The 17254-nt window shown below is 38.1% G+C and overlaps 1 protein-coding gene across 5 annotated transcripts in view; it reads right to left on the bottom strand.

Moving 5' to 3' along the window:
• Positions 1 to 2861: 2861 nt before the first annotated feature.
• Positions 2862 to 17254, bottom strand: part of LOC146388593 (nuclear GTPase SLIP-GC-like) — a 48700-nt gene continuing 34307 nt past the window's right edge. For 2 of the 5 annotated variants that reach the window (XM_084925987.1, XM_084925990.1), the window contains 12 exons: positions 15860 to 15926; positions 15687 to 15774; positions 15406 to 15551; positions 14985 to 15152; positions 11211 to 11371; positions 10794 to 10829; positions 10397 to 10514; positions 10157 to 10265; positions 9937 to 10067; positions 9589 to 9670; positions 9409 to 9492; positions 2862 to 9179 (listed from right to left, as the gene is read on the bottom strand). In XM_084925987.1, coding sequence (XP_084782113.1) covers positions 9413 to 9492; positions 9589 to 9670; positions 9937 to 10067; positions 10157 to 10265; positions 10397 to 10514; positions 10794 to 10829; positions 11211 to 11371; positions 14985 to 15152; positions 15406 to 15551; positions 15687 to 15774; positions 15860 to 15926 — 1186 coding nt within the window. In that variant the 3' untranslated portion in view covers positions 2862 to 9179; positions 9409 to 9412. Of the gene's footprint in view, positions 9180 to 9408; positions 9493 to 9588; positions 9671 to 9936; positions 10068 to 10156; positions 10266 to 10396; positions 10515 to 10793; positions 10830 to 11210; positions 11372 to 14984; positions 15153 to 15405; positions 15552 to 15686; positions 15775 to 15859; positions 15927 to 17254 lie in introns of those variants that run through there. The other 3 variants (XM_084925988.1, XM_084925989.1, XR_014800061.1) reach the window with 3 other exon arrangements.

The raw sequence follows: 17254 nt of genomic DNA, 5'->3' as shown, positions 1-17254 counted from the left end.
CATAGACACATAGATTGATCCGAAATTAAGATTTTTCAGAGTGTGCTCAGCGTTTTTTAAGGGCAATGAAGGAAATGGTCAGTTATGGAGGGTACAGTTAGTAGGCAAAAGGAGAAGTCTGGTCAACAGGCTGATCCGGAGGGCCAGTTCTGTTCTAGGATGCCCTCTGGACCCAGTGGAGGTGATGAGTTACAGGAGAATGGTGGCTAAATTGTCATCCCTGTTGGATAGACTCTGACAGCACTGAGCAGCTCCTTCATTGGCAGGCTGCAGCACCCACGATGTGGGACGGAGAGATTTCGCAGGTCTTTCTTTTTCAACTGCTGTCAGACTCCAGAACATCATCTCTGCAGATGACCACACACACACACACACACACACACACCCAATCAATGTTCCCCCTAATTTTTCATGTGTCTGAGCGAACACACAAACTCCCTGAGCGGTCCCTTGGACCACTGTGAGCAACAGCAGACGTGTGCACTGTGGTCACGCCAGCATCGAATCCATCCAAGTTACATGGTTTATTAAAATAATCAAATTACAGCATTTACATTTATGTTAGACTACTTTTAATTAATTGCTTTAGCCCACTTACAATGAAAATTAAAAAAAATCTTGTTCATGACCTGTGTAGTATGTTAACACTATTGGAAGTAAAAATAACTTGAACTCCAATTTTGAAAACAAAACTTTTTTTTTATAAAGCTGACATGTATTATGAGTCTGTGGTCTGGGAGAGAGTCCTGTAACTCTGTCTGCAAAATACAGTATATAATGACCAATGTTGGGGAGTTACTTCTTTAAAAAAGTAACTGAGTTTTGCAAGCAACAACTTTTTTGTAGCTGTTTACCTAAAAATGCAGCCAAGGCGTTTTTTTAAAATAAACATTTCAAACTATTTTCAGAACAATCAGGTGTTCTGCATCAAATCTGATGCCACACAAATTATTTGTGCCACTCCAAAAATAATTTCTGTCCACTATGAGATAAAGGAGAACAACAGCCTGATACCTGCAGGCCTGACAACAGGAGATGTATCACTCCTGTAACACCTGTAACCAGTAGCGGTTTTAGATACGGGCGACACGGGCGGTTGCCCGGGGCGGCATCGTGGTGGGGGGCGGCATCACGGGCATCGGCAAAAAAAAAAATGCTCGTACTCATGCTGCCCCGACATCAGCTAGCGCATACTGGGAATGGTACAGGCACCGATCGGTTTTCTATCGCCCATATGTTGTTAAGCTTAACGTGGGAATGCTTTACAAACATTCAGAGATGAAATTACACACTTGCTTTACTTCTCTCTGGGATAACTTCCTCGGAGATGAAATGCCGAGGCTGAAAATGTGACGTCATTCAGGGGTAAAACCGCAAAGGATTCTAGGAACTCGTGGCAAGAGGTACTAGCGCACGCAGGCTTTCAATTGAAATCAGTTACACAGCGATAAAAAGAAATACAAAAAATGGCAAGAAGCTGTTGTATTATTAACTGCAATAGTCGGTCGCATGACAGCCACGGGAAGCCGAAGGGTAAAGAGATTGGTTGTTATCGGATTACGTTGTTGAAGAGAAATTGTTCGAGCTATGTTTCCGAAGTAACAAAGAGGCGACGGATGGCCTGGATTGCAGCCATCAAAGACCAAATATAACATCCTAGAACACTCTAGCTCACATGTTAGTCTGCTCCAAGCATTTCCACAAAGGTAAGTGTTTTGTAGTAGTTAATACGTCATTTTTCATAACATAATTGGTGATATAGGTTACAAGCACGTTTGGCGCTGAACAGAAATTGTCGCGCTATGCTCCTTTGTTTATTGTGCATAAATAGTGAATTGTCCTGACAGAATATTGCGTTTCGCTTCTGTTATTACCATGGTACACTGACAAAAACATATACTTTTATTCACAGGATAAAACAGTTGTTTTGTATCACTAATTGCCCAGTGCGATTACAGCATACAATATTATTGTCACTGCTACATTTCTGTAATGCTACCAGAAATTATTTCCACTACTAATGAATTACCATTGAGCTTAAAGGTCCTATTAATAAACTGTTAACGAATGTGTATTTATGAAGACAATTTGTGAGACTGGTAAACTTACCTTTGTTCTTACGATGGTCTTTCGTTCTACACGGTGCATTTCAAGGTCCTGTACCCATCCGTCTGTAAACTGTACCTGGGCTTGTTGCAGTGACCTGAAGTTACTAAACTTCATGAGTGTATGCACTCACTCCAAGAACCATATAATTATAAATATGAGCGTGGTGAAAGTTGGGCAGCACGCTAACGTCTTTTGTCCACTCTGTGTGCTCCTAAGGGTCTAACCCTTTCACTCCTTTGATTTTTTTCCTCGTATCTTTTCTTTGTCTTTTCGTCGAGTCTGTCTTTGTACGGTCCGGCATTGTTCTCCTTCGTTTTGTACATACCTTTTTTGGGGGGCAAAGAAAAACCAAGAAGGTATTGGAACCGGAGAATGAACATTTTGTGGTGCTGCAAATGCTTGCATTTGATGCAGTACTTGGATTGTTTTACCACGAGTTCCTGGCCTGCAATGCGCGAAAGTCACGTGGTCTGTCAATCTCTATACACACAGCTGCTCTATCACGTGACGCACACTGCTCCGACTGCTACGGTTATGAGCCGAGTTACGCCATGTCACAAGTTTTTTGAGGTGCTTTTTTTGATATTTAATGGATCGGATTACATTTTTTATTTCTCTCCGATATCCGATCCAATAATTTACGTCAGTATCGGACCGATACCGATACGTAATATCGGATCGATACCGATACGTAATATCGGATCGATACCGATACGTAATATCGCAGGGGTGTCAAACTCAAATACACAGTGGGCCAAAATTCAAAACTGGAACAAAGTCGTGGGCTAACATTAATATTTATTGAAATATATTTATTCCTCCAGATATAAGAATGAATCTTTTCTTATGGACTCAAACACGTTTTGCTGAAAAACTGAATATGGAACAAGCAAAGCTTAATACTAAACAATATATATATTAGCTGTATAATACCAGTAGGCCAGCTCTAATAGTATTTTGGTATGGCTTTGCGGGCCAAATGTAATTAGGCTGCGGGCCAAATTTGGCCCGCGGGCCAGAGTTTGACACCTATGTAATATCGGATCGATACCGATACGTAATATCGGATCGGTCCATCTCTACTAAGTACACAAGAGAACACACTAACTTTAGACTCCAAACACGCTAAACGTCGCAAATCTCCGCTGTCACTCCTAAAACTTCCACCCTTCCTAAACAACTAAATGCCATGTTGCCATATAATTTTTTGATTGGTCAACATGGTACATTTTTCGACCAATAGGAAAGGGTGAGTTTTTTTGGTTTTGTTTTTGCTCACAGGCGAGAGTGCTTTCCAGCGTTTTCCTTATAAAACGCTGTTTTTACCGTTTCTTCCCGCAGTAAATATAAACAACGATAGTATTCAGGAAGAAAACCAAACATTGCATATATTTTTAGTCATAACTCTGGGTTTACATGGCCTATTAACACAATTTAAAAACTGGTATAAAGTCCACACTTTTCCCGTCAATTGTTCCATCTGTCCTGCTCACATCTTCAATGGTTGTACACGTTGTCATTAACGTGGCTTCACTCCACATCAGCCACGCCACTTTGCTAGCTGAAACACCGGTGACAGCACAGGATGCTGTCATAGCCTGTCAACAACGTTGATTAGCTGCATATATACGAATGTGATGGGATAAGGTGGCATCGTTCTAATCTCATACTGGAGCAGCCAGTCACTTACTAACTAACACTACAAAACAGAATTGTTAACGTATTTATTTAAATTTCAATTCAGGTTAGATTTTTTTTTTGTGCACAACGCAGATTTTCTGTGCGCAGAGACAGTGCCAGCAGTGCGCAATTGCGCAGGCGCGCAGCTTAGAGGGAACATTGCATCCAATACACAATGGTAGCTTTTGCCCTCTCTTCCTGATGTGCAATATTGCCAAGTGCAATTTTCCTACTATAACAAAGTATTTTATTCTATTTTGTATAGTAATTTAGTCTATTTTATATTATTCTATTCTACTGTTTTTTGTTTGTTTTTTTCTTAATTTTACTGCTCTTAACTTGTACTGTCCACTTTGTCGTGACCAAAGAAATTCCCACGTGTGGGACTAATAAAGGTTTATCTCATCTCTTATCTTTATCTTACGCCCAACATTGAGCATTCATTGAGATTCTGATTAAATGGGTTTTTTTTAAAAGCTGGACATGTATGACTGATGGAGCAAAAGACTCTCTGTCAGAAATTCATTCTCATCTACTGTTGACAAATCAGAAAACAAGATCCAACTATTCTTCTTCCAAAGCTATGTTTAGATAAATAGACATAGTCAAAAAATGCCTATATTATACTCTATGATGAATAAACATATAATAATATATGTTACAAAAAACCTTTTCCAGATTACCAGGGCTGGACTGGGACAAAAAAAATCGGCCCGGGTATTTTGACTAGAGATGCTAATACAAAGTTGGATAGATCCATAATTTCATGTTGTTTACACCTAATTCCGACTTTAATCTTTAAACGACACAGTAGAAATTGAAGCTTATTAGATCAGCTATCTTTCCAGTCTTGTTTTACAGTTTTGTTGAGCCCATTTCAATTATTCCTGACAGCAGTGGCACCCGTTGTGTTCCTCTGCTGCTATAGCCTGTCTGCTTCAAAGTTCAATATGTTATGTATTCAGAGCTCTCCCGTGTGAAGGCTGTGTGCAGGCAGGAGTGGTGAAATGGAGGACCCAAAGTGCAGACTCACGGAGATGGAAGGTACACTCAAACTTAGATTTATTGTAAAAGAAAACCAAAAAACTAAACCGAAAACTACAAAATCCAACAGGCTGACAGGCAGAACACACAGCACGATAAGACGGAAGATCACGACACTGACACAGAGAAACACAGGGCTACAATACACAGTGGGAGCAATCAGGGAATGGGTAACAGGAGGGAAAAACAGCTGGGGCAAATCAGGCCTAACGAGACAGGGGAAGCAAAACCAGATACATTAACATAAGACATGGACCTTCAAAGTAAAACAGGAAACATAACACAGAAACACGGACTTGACACAGGGATACAGCAGACAGGGGAGACAGCAAATATGGACCACAGAACAGAATACAGAAGGCACAACTCTGAAAAAGAAACCAAAAGGCTAGAAATGATAAATAAAGGCAAAAATCAAAGTACAATAATAATGAAAACTCAAAACTCTGGGTCAACGACCCAGGCATCCCAACAAACTCTTCTGCAAACATGGGTTGTATGGGTGGCTATCTGAGGTACTGCTGCCTTTGCATCAGGTCATTCTCTGACATCAGCAGTCACTGACTTGATATTTTCTCTCTCTTTTTATTTAATTGGACCATTCTGAAAAATATGTTTCCTTCTCAAATACAGTTTTTGCTTAAGACTTATTGAACAGTATATAATATCAAATACATGCATGCATTTATAATCAGCGCATATTACAAACAAGAAATTGCAGTGACTACTTTAGTGCTTTCATCTGTTTCTCATGTCAATTACAAAGAAACAATTAGATTGCAGTAAGAAAATATTTTTCTTTGAAGTTGAAGTAAAAGAAGTAAACATCATTATTTTAGGCTCAAAGTTTACAAACACATCTATAAAATGAACCAAGACAAAGCATGTTCAGTCAAAACAAGAAAATAGAATTTTGAGCAAAACAAAACCAATAAACAAATATTTTATATCAAAATGCTTCTGGACATGATTGTGACCTTGTGGTTTAGACTCTTAAAAATAAAACCATAACATACTTGCTTTAAATTCAAGCAGTGTCTTCTGTATTTAATTTTTTCTCTTTGTCTCTAATTTTCTATGAATAATTCTAGACTTGCCTTATACAAAAATATATAAAAAAGGAAGCAAAATATTTCTAGATATAAAAGCTTTTTGATTTAGAACCTAAAATCTTAATATGGCTTGTTTGAATTAACGGTCGTGTCCAAATTCATGGGCTGCATCCTCCTGAGGACCCGGCCTTCGCGGTCTATGTGGGCCGGGTCCAGAGGCGGAGCCAGACATTTGAAACACCCGGGGCTTAGCCCTAAAGGGTAGTATGCATGTGGGATTTTTTTTTTTTTTTTTGGAGGGGGGGGGGGGTTAGAAATGACTGAAAGATTAATTGGCTCTGTTAAGTTTGAGTTTTGTTCAAAAAAGAACTTCATATATGGAAAAATATATATCACATATGCAGGACACCTTAAACTAGTTTTTTAATTAAGCAGCAAGGCAGAACAAAGTCGGGGCTGTATCAAGACACGAGGACTAAACCCCAATTCAACCAGACCCAGGACTGATCCGGAATTAAAACAGGACTACAACAGTTCAAAATCAGGACTACTTAGGATTTAACCAAGACAGAACCAGAATCAGAACTAGATGATAGTAGCACTAAAAATCATCATAGACCTGCACTACACTTATTTTTTTAATTCTACCAAAGTCCACTATTTAGATTGAGAAAAGTTTATATAATTATTTAGCCTTGTTGTGCAAACAAGCCTGCATAACTTAATAAATGTAGAATTTGAAAAATAGTAAACCTAAAAAGAAACACTAGGTACGAGATACATGAGTACCTATGATACGGTGATACTTTTGGTAAACAACCATTTGACTAACATGTGTGTCTCACCTGCTCTTGTTCCATCTCTGTTCTGTCCTCATTCTCCATCTCCCTCTCTGTTCCTCGCTCTCCCTCTCTGTTCCTCTCTCTCCCTCTTTGTGCTGACAATCATCAAATATACAGTTGAAACCAGATATTTACAAACTCTTCAGATCAAAACACAAACACTTTTTTAATTGTAACATCAAATCAGACTAAATGTTTAATTTTTTTTAGATTGATAAATATATTATTTATCAATAACATATTTGTTAACTTTAAGAGTAAAGAGAGAAACTATCTGTATTTCTTAATTGTAAATGGCACCAAATTGTATTCAAAATTGAGCCACACTTATGGAGCTCCACAGTTCTTTTTCTGGTGTTTTGGTTGACATCTCTTAATTTTCCCATTTCAAAGAAACAGACTCTGTGTTTTGCCTTATATGCATCCACAGCTGTGCCACCAATTTACTCACATGGACTCTACTAACCTATCAGAAGCTTTTTCAGCTCAGAATGGAATCTTCTGGAGTTTCTTATTAATTAACAATAAACTTAGTGTATATGTACTCCTAAATTTGATGAAAGTGATAAAAAATAGAAGCTCTGTCTCTCTTTATTCTGACATTTAACTAATTCAAAAGATATTTCAATATTTATTTATCCAAAACAAAACAAGTTTACTCTAAATTGATGTTGTACAGTAAAAAAATGTTCTTGTGTTTTCCATAAAGTGTATGTAAATATCTGGTTTAAACTGTGAATATACTGCTGTGTATTGAAGTTCCTCTTGTTTTGCATAGAAATATACTGAACAACATACAAAGCATAATATATAAAATACTACCAGAGTTTTTTCTTTGAAAGAAGCCCCTTATGTCCATTCTTGTATATCAGTGCATTACTGAAACCGATTTATTTAGCCGTGGAGGGAAACAACTGAAAATATGAAATAAACACACATGTAAGCTAAGACTCTCTAAAGAAACAGCATTGTTGTTGTTCGGCTTTTCATTTCGTCATTTGTTGATTCACTTGAAGAGCAAGTAACATAATATTGGTCAAGTGATCAGTTTGATATCAATCTTTCGTGATACACCGTCATATTTACATTATTTGTACGGTACGAATGATTTGCTTTGGCACCTGGTCAAACTTAAGCTCTCCTTAGTATGGCTGGCTCCGTTTCTCCAGCTGCCCCGCCCTCTCGCTCAGTCGCTTAGTGCCTGAGCTCGGATCATACCAATATCAGGGGGGATTCACGCACAGTCGTAAATTCCCACAGTGTGCACTATGTGCTTCGAATATTGTGTGTACTTTTTGTTTTATACAGTTGTCAGCCAGGCATCTAACTATGAAAAAATTACACTCCAAAAGACCCCGGGCTTCTGACAAAACAACCCGGGCTTAAGCCCAGTAAGCCACCCCCACGCTCCGCCCCTGGCCGGGTCCTCAGAAGGTCGGGTAGGCCAGAAGTAAACGGCCGTGAAATTGGACGGTCTAGCCTTCAGATTAGCGTCACCACTGTCTCGGTAGAGTTTAATAAACTCAGCCTTCTGCTCCTTGCTATCTAAAATATAACAGGACACTGACGTAAATTGTCGACTGTCTCATACTTCTGTTTAATCAGTTTTCTGTTTGACGTTTAGTCAGCTGTGTAAAAACCAAGGAGGAACCCACCCGGGGGATTAATAAAGTTTTATTTTATCTAATCTAATCTAATAACTTTAATCTCAGCCAAACCGATTTACTCACGAACAAACAAAACACTGAAAAAAGCCCAACAATAACATTTTAGGTTGTCTAAGTGACTTATATATTACGTTTAACCCGAGCAGCGAAAGTCCGCGGTGATCTGAAAATGATGTGCCGGGAGTTGTGCCGTTCTCGGCCGCATCAGTAACCCTCGAGCTCCCGGCTAGCTATCGAGCTGGTGGGTAGCAGACGTCTCTGAAAACGTCGAAGCACTTTTGCAAATATGCGATATCTTGATAAACCGAGCAGATATTTGATGTTTACACAGCTACTTTCTCGCCTGAAAATATGTTAAAAGTTTATTTTGTGAACCAGAAATATTAGTATGAGTAATTTTAAAACTTAGTAGCGGCCACCATTGTTGGAAACTGGAGTTTGGCTGGGCCGCGCTATGAATTCTGGGATATGGTAGGCCACGAAGGACACACCCGACCCATCCTTCAAATTCGGGGAAAAGGAGGACGCATTTGTTGGCTGCATTCGGAGGAGTCTACGAATTTGGACAGCCTTCGGCGCGTCGCTGTGACGTAATCAGTCTACAAATGCGGCCTCAGGAGGATGCAGCCCATGAATTTGGACACGACCAACATCTACAAATCGTTTAAAAAAACCAAAAAACAAAACAGCGATAACATCCACAGACCTCATTTTACTAATCTGAATTCCCTCAGGGATGTTCAGTGGTTTACCGGGCTTCTGCTGATTCTGCCTGTGGAGGAAATCTGAAAAATCAAGTCACTTAATGACTAACAGCAGACATTAAAATAAGTCATTACTCCACATGTGTCTTAAATATATTTAAAAATCTCCTCACACCAGAACACCATATATTTTCATTTCACTGCAGACTCAGTGCAGCTGCTGGATGGTTGCAGTTGAATTCAAAGCACTATTTCAAAGTAAAAAACAAACAAAAAAACAAAAAAAAAAACTGTTCATATTCATTTTTACCCAGTTACTGGAGTGCATTTCTTCCTCTTGACTGGCAAAGTTTATTATAATGTTTCTTCACCCTCTTCAGCTTTTCTGAAACATCTAAAGAAAACCCAAACACTCATTTATTATTATTGAAATATTTAAGGGATTTTCAGTGCTTCATATAAATGATTCAAGTTAACAGACTCTGTTTACCTGGGAGTGATTTTTGACCAGTCTCAAATGAGAGTTCAATGGCTTCCTTCATGTTGTTGTTCAGTGTAGCCACAATTTTGTCCTAATTGATCATTAAAACAGACAAATATTAACTTAATAATAATTGCAGAACATTTTAAATGATAGAATTGTGTTTAGAGACTCGATTATTAATTGAACCTAGTGGTAGCTTTGCTAATTTTTTGTGAGGCTCTCTTCTTTTACTCTTCTGGTCAATTTATTATAGTAGGATAAACCTTGGTAACACAAATAAATATACATATCTATAAGAAATTCCCGCTAAACTTGGTTTTCCATCATATCTTACATTACAAAAATGTGACAAACCTTCAAGTCATTCAACTGCTTCAACATGGCATTTTTTGCTTTGTCATACATTTCCGTATTTGAGAGTACATGGTGCTTTATTTTGATTTTCATTTTTTTCAGTGAGCCCGTTCCCTCAATTTGCGCTGCATCTATAACGACAATTGTGCCAGAATAGCTTTATAAATCATCATTATGAATGTAAATGTTTTTGTGATGACAAGCTGAGAACCTTTCTTACCCTCATAGCATTTTGTCATGTTTTCCTTAATTGTATCTGTCAGACTGCTGTAGATCTTTTTCTTCTGCTCCCGAATGATTACATTGAGTTCCACCTTAACATTATTTTCCTTAGAAATATCAAATATGGATGAACATTACTTGAGGTAATACAATCAAGGCTACTTTTTCATTGTTTAGGTTAATCGCTTGATTCTTTAACTGAAATATATTTAATGAAAAGGATAGTTTCATCTTTTACCTCGTTCTTGAGAAATGTAAGCAGTTGTTTGAAATCTTGGAATTTTTGAGTCAGCGAATGAGTGCCAAGTGAAAATGCACTGATGAGTCCCTTGAATGGTCCAGATTTGTTTTTTTTGCTGAAATGGGTTAACAATTTTTTTCAAAAAATTATAACAGTATTGTCATGTTTGTTTAAATATTGTGATTGTATATCTACAATCACATTATTTAAACACTATTTTACTAATTACAATTTCTTGTAATTAGCAAAATGGTAATAATAATAAAAAAATGTTATTCTTGACATTCTCAATAACTGTAAAATGCATAAACAAAAGATTTTTAATCTTCATTAATTCACTTCAAACTAAATGTAAGGAGTACAAATAAAGTTTTTCTTATGTGTTTGTGTGTACCTGTCTGTGAGCACAGCGTCTGACCAGGGGGCACATCTGAAGGAGAAAAACCAAGGACAAATGAAAAAAAAAGTAAAAAAAAAAATCATCATAATCAAAACAATCATTTTGGGGGAACAATATGTTTATTTATTTTCTTTTGTCTTATTTTGGTCTCTTTTTGAGTTTTTTCCAGACCAGAGTTAATTTTGGCAGCAAAATTTGAATTTGTTTAAGTCAGCCGGCTCTTTCGGCTCCCAAGCAGCTCTTCAGGTTGTTTTGTTGCTTATTAACAACCACAATATAAAATTATGCACAAAATGAATTACTAATGTAAAAAAATGTGTTTTTTTATTTATATATGTTTATTATATAAATATTGAAATTAGCACTGTGGGGGAGAATGAAGAATAAAAATAAATAATGCTGGATTCTTACGGGAAGGTCTTACTGAATAAGTCATCAATGCTATCAGTCAGGCATGAAGCTAAGTCCATGTTGAAGTTTATTTGTTTCCCTTTCCCCTTATTTGTTGTGTGGATGCCTCCTTTCTGAACTACAGACTTTAGCGTCTTGTGAAAACCGCTCCCGTTCTTTTTCTGAAACCAAACCAGAAAAGACACTTTTAAGTACATGTTCATCATAAATGCAAATTCATTTTTATTGATGAAATATTTAAAATATCAGAAAATTGATTCAGTTCATCAGGAAGCAACATTATCAGTGGGGGAAACACTCCTCTGTCCCAGATGACTGCAGGTCTCCATAGCCTTATAAACAGTAGAGTTGCATTAGGACTGAAACTAGCACCACTTTATTATGGAAGGAGCTGTGAATGAATGTGAATCATGGTGAATTTTAAAATTTTTAAAAAATTGTATCTCAGTGGCTTTCAAACCTGAAAATACAATTATCCATCCAAAGCATCAGTTCTCCTTGCAAAAACAGCAATATGGTGTCTTTGGTTAAGTACTAAGAGGACTGCCATGAATTATAAATTGAGTAAAACCAAGCTAAATAGATAGCACAATACAGAAGAGCTGGCTCAAGGCAAAGAATCCAGAGTCTATGTACACTTACAGACCACTAGTCATCTCTTTCAGTGAGAATTGTGCATATCCCAGACAAGAATAAATGCTGATTTGAGCAAGGAGTCAATGAAGTCATTTATGTGGGAGAACAACAATCTTTGAACTGAGGAGATGGCCTATGAGTGCATCTTTCACCATCTTACCTTGCTGTAATTGTAGCCATTCCCAGTGAATACAATACTGTGCAAAAGTCTTGTGCCACCCCTCATTTTTTTATAATTTGCTTCCAGACTTTGAGCTAGACTTTTAAGTGGTCAGATGGTCTTGACCTATAGTCTCCAGGTTTGCTGAACTTTTCTTTGGACATTGGCTGCTTTTTCATTCATTTTCATTTCAGATTTTTCACCTGACCATTTTAAGAGGAATGTTCTTTGCTCGTCAGGTCACTTAAAACCTATCACTGATATGAATGTGTTAAATTTACAAAATGCCAAACATTTGACAGGCATAAAATAGTTTTTTGCACCAACATGGTGATTTCCAAAGAGTTACTAGTCAGAGACTTGGCATATCTCAGTGTGCAGTGTGTACTTTAAAAAATAGAGGAAACGGGGCAAGTGAAGGACAAAAGAAAGCAATAAGAAGTATTTAAAAGTCAGGTTCTTAAAAAATAGGAAAAAAACTGAGCACTGTTGTCAGCAGTTGTTGTCAAGAAGCCATTTTTAGGGAAACAGGGAGAAAAGGCTAAGGTCTGTGAAATTACACAAAGACTGGGCTTGAAATCAGTGGCAACAGGTCTTATTGAGTTATGAATCCAAATTTAAAATATTTGTGTCAAAATGTACAGAGGTCAGGAGCAAGGACATAGATTTGGCATGGACGGAAGGGACATGTCCCCACCAATAATTTGATCTCTTCAAGTAAAGAAAAACAAACCCGATAGAAAAAAAAAACGATCTGTCAACGTCTCATTCACCTAGCGGGGCAGAAAGAGTTAAATTACGTTCTCTACTGGAATCCTACCTCATGTGACAAATATGGCCAATGTGATTGGCTGTGTCTTTCAGGGAACTCTGTTTAGTTTTAGCAGCGACAAGCAGCAAAGGAAGGATGGCAGCAAAAAGGAAGAACCTGGATATAAGAAAGTATTTTTCAAAGAAACCTGTAAGTCACTTAAAGCCAAGTTAACTCATAAAATGTGTTTGTCATAATAACGTTACAGGCTATGCTAGGCTTTGGCCCACATCAGTCTAAAATTATATGTAACTATGAATAACGTGTTTTGGAAACTAACTGGACAACAGGCAGCACTATTAGTTATCTCAGTCTCCCAGAGCAGCATTTCTAATTTTGATTGAAACTGTCAGAGAAAACGGCAGCCTCGAGCAAGCCAGGATATTAGTTTACAGAGGCTGTTAAAATTATATGTCTAACGTTAAAATGCTGGTGACCCAATAATTTCATCCTAATGGCACTGACATATTCATAGGGTTAATTTTTGAGACAAAATATCATGAGGTAGTCATGATTTTGCAAATATTCCACCTTGCAGTGTAGTTTGCACAAATTTAAAAATGCACTCACCCTACAAACATTACTGATGAGTCAAGATCTGCACAAATTGACAGAAACACTGAAGCAGCTACGTATTTTATTCTTATTGTCATGTATGTCCTATTTGTCAGGTGACAGAAGAACCAACACAAAGCTTCTGAGCTTTGTGTAATGGTGATACAAGATCACAGGTGAAATTGGATGATGACTTGGTGGTTCATTACTGTATTTGAAGAACATGTGTGGCATGTATTTGGAATGTCTCACTGTTATTTACCCTTGTGTTGTCCTCGGGTCAAAAATGACCCCTAGGTGTATGGCAAACAAGTGTATGGGAATCCCGAGGACAACACAAGGGTTTATCAGGTGACAGAGACAGCTCGGCCATGTTGTAGCTTGGACAGAGGTGAAGAGGCAAGGTCACAGGTGACTGACTGATGTTTTGGTGCTATAGATTAACGAGAGGAGAAGGCATGTGTTTGGCTCCTTCACATAGTGGCCATTGAGTTGTTGTGTGGGGCACCAGTAGTCCATGTCTGTTGCTGTAACAGTAGTTCATGTTTAGAATAAAAAATCCCAGCTTACTGACTTGATAGGGGCAATAGTGTGCCTAAAATGTTGCATAATTTTGCTGAGAGATCTTTTACTTTGTGGTAATCTTAGATGAGTAGTTTTATGGACAAAAACCACCAGGTCATTCAGTGTTCCCTTAGTGCTAACGTATAAGAGATGTTGGTGTACTATAACTGAACGGTGGTTAGCACTGTTGCCGCACAGCAAGAAGGTCCTGAGTTCAATTCCACCATCAGGCCGGGGTCTTTCTGTGTGGAGTTTGCATGGGTTCCCTCCAGGTACTCCGGCTTCCTCCCACCGTCCAAAGACATGTAGCTTGTGGGGATAAGTTAATTGGATAATCCAAATTGCCACTAGGTGTGAATGTGCGAGTGAATTTGAGTGCGAATGGTTGTCTGTCCCTGTGTGTTGGCCCTGCGACAGACTGGCGACCTGTCCAGGGTGTACCCTGCCTCTTGCTCTATGACAGCTGGGATAGGCTCCAGCGCCCCCCGCGACCCTGAAAAGGATAAGCGGAAGCGAATGGATAGATGGATGGACCTGATTTATATAGAATATGGCTGAAGGAAACTAAAGCCTAAAATAGTTAGTCATTTGTTTAATAGTAATTTAACATTATATAATTCACATATAAAACTATGAATTGTAATTTTAAATGGTTTAAAAGCATGTAGAATAGCATATTTAGGCAAGTATATTTCTTTTTCTTTTTTTTTTTATCAAGAAGCAAAGACAAAAAGGAAAAAAAAAGAAACCGGGCAGGGTTCGGTGGTTGAATCATCCGTCCCCACCAATGCCAAAACCAAATCTACGCCGTTGTTCAGGAGAGAGATACAGCAGTGAGTGTTTATAGCCATTAGTGAAACTTGGTGGAGAATCTGTCATGGCTCGGGGCAGCATTTCAGTCAGTGGCGAGCGGAAGAAGTTACTTGGATAAGTGATAATACACTCTCTAACTGAAAACATCCAGATAAACACGTTCAGCTTTCTGGGATTTCCTTGCCTGGATTATTGAGCATACATCAAGACAAGTATTGTTCTGAAAAATACATACGTCTAAGAACTTCTTCAGCTTTTTCTTATCTTCATTCTTGGATTTATTAACTCCGTTGCAAAGTTTTATTTCAAAACTGTTGCAGATCTTTTGTATTCCTTTTTTGACTTCATCACGTTTGCTTTTTAGCCTTTTTTGAAGATCTTTTTGAAGAACGTTTTTATCAGCCTGAAAGATAAAAATATAATAGTCAAAGCATTAAAAATATAAATCATCTATCCATCTATCTATCTATCTATATATATATATATATATACACACACACTGGGTTAGTTATTTATGATTATCTTTGGTCTTAATCAGGTTCTTTCACAATAAATAAAAAATACAAATATAAATACGATAAATAATAATAATATTTATCTTTTCTTTTAACAGTTGAGACAAATGAAGAAAATTAGATTTAATTTTTTGATCTTACCAGTTCTCTGCGTTTGCTGCATTTGGCCTCTTGAATCACGGAGAGAATCATCTGAACTCCAGACACAAAGTTTAAAGTCTCAGAGTGTGACCTATTGAGCTTTTTCAACCACTCCCGAAGCTGAGGTATTTCTGTTAACAAGGAAACTGCATATTAAATTTTGACGTTAAAGTTTTTAATCTTAACTTAACTGAAGGGAACTTGTATATCTAAAACATTGTACAAGTTACAAATCAGAGCTACACATTTTTGTTAAACACAAAATAGTTAAATACACTCACCAGTGTCATCTAACTGTAGCCATTTTTTTTCGAAGAACTCTGTGGAGCTCACTGTGAAGACTCTGAAACAGTCATCCTTGAAGTGTTTCTGATGAAAACAGATTTTAATTTTATAGCATGCTGGCACATTGAATATTCTTGCTTCAGATTTTCTGTCAGTGTATAAAACTCACCTTAATCTTTTTTTGAGTTTTGAATTTTTCTGTCACTTTTTTCTTGACTCGCTGATTTCTATCAAGCCTTAAACAGGGGAGAGTAAAAATTAATTAAACAGCATAATCTAATATTACTGCTTATCTCATCTGAGTAAAACCTTAATTTTAGTTAATCATAATTTTTTAACTGTTTTATACACTTTTGATTCTAATGTATGAGTTGTGCCTTTTGGGACTGATTTTGATCCTCCTACTACTAAAGTGTAAATAAAGTCAAAATTTGAAAGTGAGGCATTTTAATCTTTTATATTGTCATGGTCCTGGGTGTGACCTTATACTTCTTGATTATTGTTAAAGAAGCTGCGAGTTTCTGTTTCTGTACCCTCCCTGTGTTTCTCATTAGGTTACCTTTTGTCTCTGTGCTTCATGTTCCCTCTGTTCCCCAGTCAGTCATGTCTCTCTGTCTCAGTGTCAAGTCCGTGTCTCTGTGTTATATTTGCTCTTTTACTTTGAAAGTCCATGTCTTGTGTCAGTGTTTCTTGCTTCCCGTGTCTCATTAGGTCTAATTTCTCCCAGCTGTGTTTCCCTCCTGTCTCCCATTCCCTGATTATTCCAGTGTGCATTTAAGCCCTGTGTGTTCCTTGCTCTGTGTCACGTTGTACCCCCTTCATGCTATGTGGTTGTCTTGTGCTCCTGTTAGTTTCCTAGTGAGAGTTTCTCAGTTTCTAGGTTCCTGTTCCCAGTTTAGTTTCTAGTTTTGCGTTTGAGGTTTTGGTTTGCTTTTGTAAAGTCTATTTTCTATGAAGAGTTTTTTCCCAGCAAGAAAGCTGTGCTTTAAGTTTAACCTTCTGTCTATGAGTACTGCATTTGTCCAATCCTGCCTGCCACACAGCCAAAACATGACAGAACGACATGACCACTACATGGACCCAGCGGGCTCATCCCAGGAGCGCGATCTGGTCAGCATCCAAGTCCTGTTGGGGCGGATTTCCCACACCTCGGGCACAAGGACAATGACAGTTGGAATAAACACTATCCAGGTGATCCTCAAGGGTAATGCTCATTTTCGCCAGCTCCCAGAGGTTTCAGGTTTAATTAACGAGCTGCATCAAGCCAGGGAGGCAATAGCAGCTCAGGAGCTAGCAGACTTTGTCCGCTCTCAGCATTCCACACTGAAACAGCAGCAGTAGCTCCCTGCAACTCAGCAGCGGCAGAATACGGATCTCTCCGCAACGCAGCAGTCTCTACAGCAGGATGGCAATCCCTCGCTGCTGCCTCAAAACTCCTCTCTCTCCACATGTTGGTCGGGACCGCTTTGCCTGCCTCCTTCCTGGCAGTGATGTGGACAGAGGATGAGGAGCCAGCCTTCATTTCTCCAACATCACCAGCTTCTCCTGTTATCTCTGCTCTCTC

This window comes from Perissodus microlepis, chromosome 4 (assembly GCF_051167445.1).
Source record: "Perissodus microlepis isolate ML-2025 ecotype Zambia chromosome 4, ASM5116744v1, whole genome shotgun sequence".
In the NCBI taxonomy this organism is placed as follows: Eukaryota; Metazoa; Chordata; class Actinopteri; order Cichliformes; family Cichlidae; genus Perissodus; species Perissodus microlepis.
Note: the sequence above shows the minus strand (reverse complement) of the source record. Positions and strands in the feature narration are given on the sequence as shown.